This window comes from Pistacia vera, unplaced genomic scaffold, assembly GCF_008641045.1.
Source record: "Pistacia vera cultivar Batoury unplaced genomic scaffold, PisVer_v2 Contig627, whole genome shotgun sequence".
NCBI lineage: Eukaryota > Viridiplantae > Streptophyta > Magnoliopsida > Sapindales > Anacardiaceae > Pistacia > Pistacia vera.
The window spans coordinates 1-4,447 of record NW_022196476.1 but is presented as its reverse complement, the minus strand read 5'-3'; the positions used below and the strand labels follow the sequence as shown (position 1 = coordinate 4,447).

The 4,447-nt window shown below is 37.7% G+C and overlaps 1 protein-coding gene across 1 annotated transcript; it reads left to right on the top strand.

The window, feature by feature from the left end:
• The first annotated feature begins 1,328 nt into the window (after positions 1-1,328).
• LOC116111122 (elongator complex protein 3) lies at positions 1,329-4,412 on the top strand. Its single transcript, XM_031397317.1, has 7 exons — positions 1,329-1,823; positions 2,048-2,117; positions 2,235-2,407; positions 2,677-2,851; positions 3,241-3,627; positions 3,713-3,817; positions 4,200-4,412. The coding sequence occupies exons 1-7, from the start codon at positions 1,354-1,356 to the stop codon at positions 4,410-4,412; spliced, it is 1,593 nt and encodes a 530-aa protein (XP_031253177.1). The 5' UTR covers positions 1,329-1,353.
• Positions 4,413-4,447: the final 35 nt, after the last annotated feature.

The following is a 4,447-nucleotide window of genomic DNA, read 5'->3' as shown; positions in this document are numbered from 1 at the left end:
ATTAAAATGTGTTACTGTTTTTGAGAATGGTTATTCCAATTCCCTAAATTTGGGAGAAACCGGTATTTCAAGGGTAAAAAGAAGAAATTCCTTTAATACCCCTGTTTTTTTTTTTTTATTTATTGTTACAAGCAATTTGGGTATGTTTGGTAGATTACTTGAAAAATGATATTCTAAAGACTATTTTAAGTTAAGTTGAGTTGAATTAAATCTAATAAAATAGGATTATGAGAATGTGTTGGTATAATATCTAAAAATTATACCGAGTTGGATAAAATGTTGAAAAGTTTTGGTACGTTTATGGAAAACATTTTCTGAAAATATTTAAATTATTTTAACCCTCTATATTTGTTTATTTAGCTAAACAGCCCCACAATAAAAGTTTAAACACCCCACTCACCCAAACCACTATCAGCCGCCAACCACCATCGTCAAACAATAGCCAACAGTCATCGAACGGCCCATGACCGGTTGGATTTAGCGGGTCATGTACTGATCTGACCCTTTTCGACCAGATCTATAATCATAATTTGGTCGTCGTTAACAGCCAAAACATGGTTGTCAACGATGGCCAAAATCTGGTTGCCGTTAATGATGAGATAGATTTGGGCGTTCGACTATATCTAGTTAGGATCTAGCCATCAATGACCAAATCGACGCACAGCTAGGCATATCCAACCGGTCGTGTGTTGTTCCAATGCCGACGGTCGGTAGTGATCGCCACCGACTACGATTGGCAATGATAGTCTTTGGTGGATTAATTTCAAATTGGGAGGAGAGAAAGCTAATTGTTTTTAGTTGAATAGAGGTGGAAAAATGTTTTGAGTTGAATAGAACAGGATAATAGAAAACAAATCATCCCTTCTTTTCATTTTTAATAGAAAAATTTTATTTGATTTAGATTAATTTTCAGAATGATAAGCCCAATAAATAAATAAATACATATTTTATTTTCTAATCCAAATAGGATAATAGAAAAATAATTCAAAAGAATGAAACAAACAACATAATCATGTTTGTTCCTTCACTTATCCTTGTTCTCATCCCGATCCCTATTCTCATTCCCATTACCACTCCAGTGTATTCTCTGAAGTAAATGCCACCTTAAAGAAATTGAATCCAACTTTAAATTCGAACTTTAATCCATTCTATTTCTCTAAATTCATATATTTTCTAGACTAATAATCTCGTCCAATAACCTGTAACTGGGGGCCAAGTGTTGATATTCTATTATACTGGACTTAAGTATATAGGCGAAACCTTAGGGACCAAAATGTGATTACTTCTTAAATTATTCCTTAGTTTATAGACTCGCGCGGTAACATGTTTCCGCCTCATTCCCCCAGTTCCCCAATGGCAGCCGCCGTACTGCAAGATATCAAAAAGCAACCTCGCCCGGGTCGGGGCGGGTTCCAGGCCCATGGGCTAACCGAAGAGGAAGCTCGAGTTCGGGCAATCGCCGAAATCGTTAACTCCATGGTTGATCTCTCACGGAAAAACCAAACTGTAGACCTAAATGCAATAAAATCTGCCGCATGCCGCAAGTACGGTCTCGCACGTGCCCCAAAGTTGGTTGAGATGATTGCGGCTCTGCCGGAGACTGACCGTGAGGCGCTCTTACCGAAGCTGCGAGCTAAGCCAGTCCGAACAGCTTCCGGAATCGCCGTTGTGGCCGTCATGTCGAAACCGCATCGATGTCCACATATTGCAACGACCGGAAATATTTGTGTTTATTGTCCAGGTGGACCGGACTCTGATTTTGAGTATAGTACGCAGAGTTATACTGGATATGAGCCTACTAGCATGCGCGCAATTAGGGCCAGGTCGGTGATTTTCGCCGTCATCTTTTTACATTTTAGTGTTTTTTTACTTGTGCTCAAAATTGCTCTTGTTGATGAAGAGAAATTGGGGGTTAAGATAATAAATTTAAAGTGATATTTTTTATGCAGAAAATGATTAATTAGATGTGGAAGAGTACATTGGAAATTTAGGGTTTAGGGAATGTTGTGCTATTATTGCAATTTACTCCCTAACTTTATGGCTTCAGATACAACCCATATGTCCAGGCCAGAAGCAGGATTGACCAGTTGAAGCGGTTGGGTCATAGTGTAGATAAGGTGTGGCCTTCTCTTCAGTTTTAATTAAATTATATGTTTTTAGTTGAACCAAGGGCTATGTTTTATTGAAAAGCACACGTTTGCCATTTTTATATGTGTATTACTCTATGTTGTCAGGTTGAGTTCATCTTAATGGGTGGTACTTTCATGTCACTACCGGCAGATTATCGCGATTACTTTATAAGAAATCTTCATGATGCTTTATCAGGACACACCTCTGCCAATGTGGAGGAGGCTGTCACCTACTCTGAGCATAGTGCAACAAAGTGCATTGGCATGACAATTGAAACGTGAGTTGCTAAATGAATTGTTTCGGATGATAAATCCTTACTTGCTTTAACCCCATGCTACACTCTTATTTTAAGTTGCTTTCATCTTCCTGAGGAATCACTTGGTAGTATGCTACTCAAATATATTCTATTTGGTTTTGAAGTTTTATTTTCCATGTATTAACAGTAAATATTAAACCAGATACTTCAGTCATACTTTATGATTTTGCAATGTCAAATTATGCCAAAAATAAAATTGGCTAATTTTCTTTTTATTCCTAATTTACTAGGAGACCAGATTATTGCCTTGGACCTCATTTGCGCCAAATGCTTTCTTATGGTTGTACACGATTGGAGATTGGAGTTCAAAGCACATATGAGGATGTTGCTCGTGACACAAATAGAGGACACACAGTAGCTGCTGTGGCTGATTGTTTTTCCTTGGCAAAAGATGCTGGTTTCAAGGTATGCTACTGCTCTATCAAATATGCTTATGTGCCTCCAATGAAAAGCGAATCATTCTTTACTTAAATTATGTTATTAAACGCCTGATCTTATATCCACATAAATAGAAATTTAATTTTTTTTTACCTTGAATATAATTTAAAACATGGTCATTCTGTCATACAAGTTATTGGAAAATCATTTATTAGCTTGAGTTTGGCGCTTTCTTTATAGTTCTCAAATAAGTGGAGCTCAAGTATCACAAATTGAAAATATATGAACTCATATGCTATGACATTTCTCCTGAATAATAATTTAGGGGGTTATGAGCATAAATATTTAGCTTTCATGTGTTCTGCTGAGAAATATGCCATTTTAAAGTTTTAATTTCTTAATTTTGTTATATTTAGGTTGTTGCTCACATGATGCCCGATCTTCCAAATGTTGGAGTTGAAAGGGACATGGAAAGTTTCCGAGAGTTCTTTGAGAGCCCATCATTTAGAGCAGATGGCCTTAAAATTTATCCTACACTTGTGATTCGTGGAACTGGACTTTATGAGCTCTGGAAGACTGGCAGGTACAGAAATTACGCACCTGAGCAACTTGTGGACATCGTAGCAAGGATTTTAGCCATGGTACCCCCTTGGACTCGTGTATATAGGGTTCAACGGGATATTCCCATGCCCTTGGTTACTTCTGGGGTTGAGAAAGGGAACCTTCGTGAGCTAGCGTTAGCTCGAATGGATGATTTGGGCTTAAAATGCCGCGATGTTCGAACACGTGAAGCAGGAATCCAGGTGCAGAAACAACCATGCTTTTGGTACTTGTTGTCTACTAAAACTTCAACAATTTGAAACCTGACTAATGTTGTGCTGGATTTAGGATATTCACCACAAAATCAAGCCAGAAGAAGTAGAGCTTGTCCGTCGTGATTATATGGCAAATGAAGGTTGGGAAACATTTCTTTCCTACGAGGACACACGACAGGTAATAAGGAATTCATCTCTCTCTCTCTCTCTCTCTCTCTCTCTCTCTCTGTGTGTATACGATTGTGTCCATTGGTATTCATTTGCTCACGGGCTTTCAATTCATGAAATACAAAAAGGTTACTAGGAAATGAATTCCTTACACTATCTTACACTATCTGGTGTGGTATTTTCCATACCAATTCATGCATCAATAGAACATTTCACCACTATAGATCGTTCTTCTCAATAACTTATTTTCTGCTATATTGCTTTGTGACATTATGCATGATGGAACCAGTTTGGCTGGCTGAAATGATGTGCCCTTTACAAAGAAAATAATTTATCTCTATCTTATCCAAGAGGAAAAAGAGTGCCCATTATATTTTATACTTTGTACACAGGATATTCTTGTTGGATTGTTGCGCTTGCGGAAGTGTGGTCGGAATGTTACTTGCCCAGAGCTCATGGGGAAGTGTTCAATTGTTCGTGAACTCCATGTGTATGGAACTGCTGTTCCTGTGCATGGACGGGATGCAGACAAGCTGCAACACCAGGTAATCTATATGTATAGTAAATTAGTAATGACTAGAATTGAACTCTATAAAAATGTCTAATGGGATCTGAATTTCATTACAGATTTAATTATTTA

Coding starts and splice junctions, on each gene's coding strand:
- LOC116111122 (XM_031397317.1), top strand. CDS start 1,354: ATGGCAGCCGCCGTACTGCAAGATATCAAAAAGCAACCTCGCCCGGGT. Junction 1,824..2,047: donor ATGCGCGCAATTAGGGCCAG/GTCGGTGATTTT, acceptor TTATGGCTTCAG/ATACAACCCATATGTCCAGG. Junction 2,118..2,234: donor TGGGTCATAGTGTAGATAAG/GTGTGGCCTTCT, acceptor CTATGTTGTCAG/GTTGAGTTCATCTTAATGGG.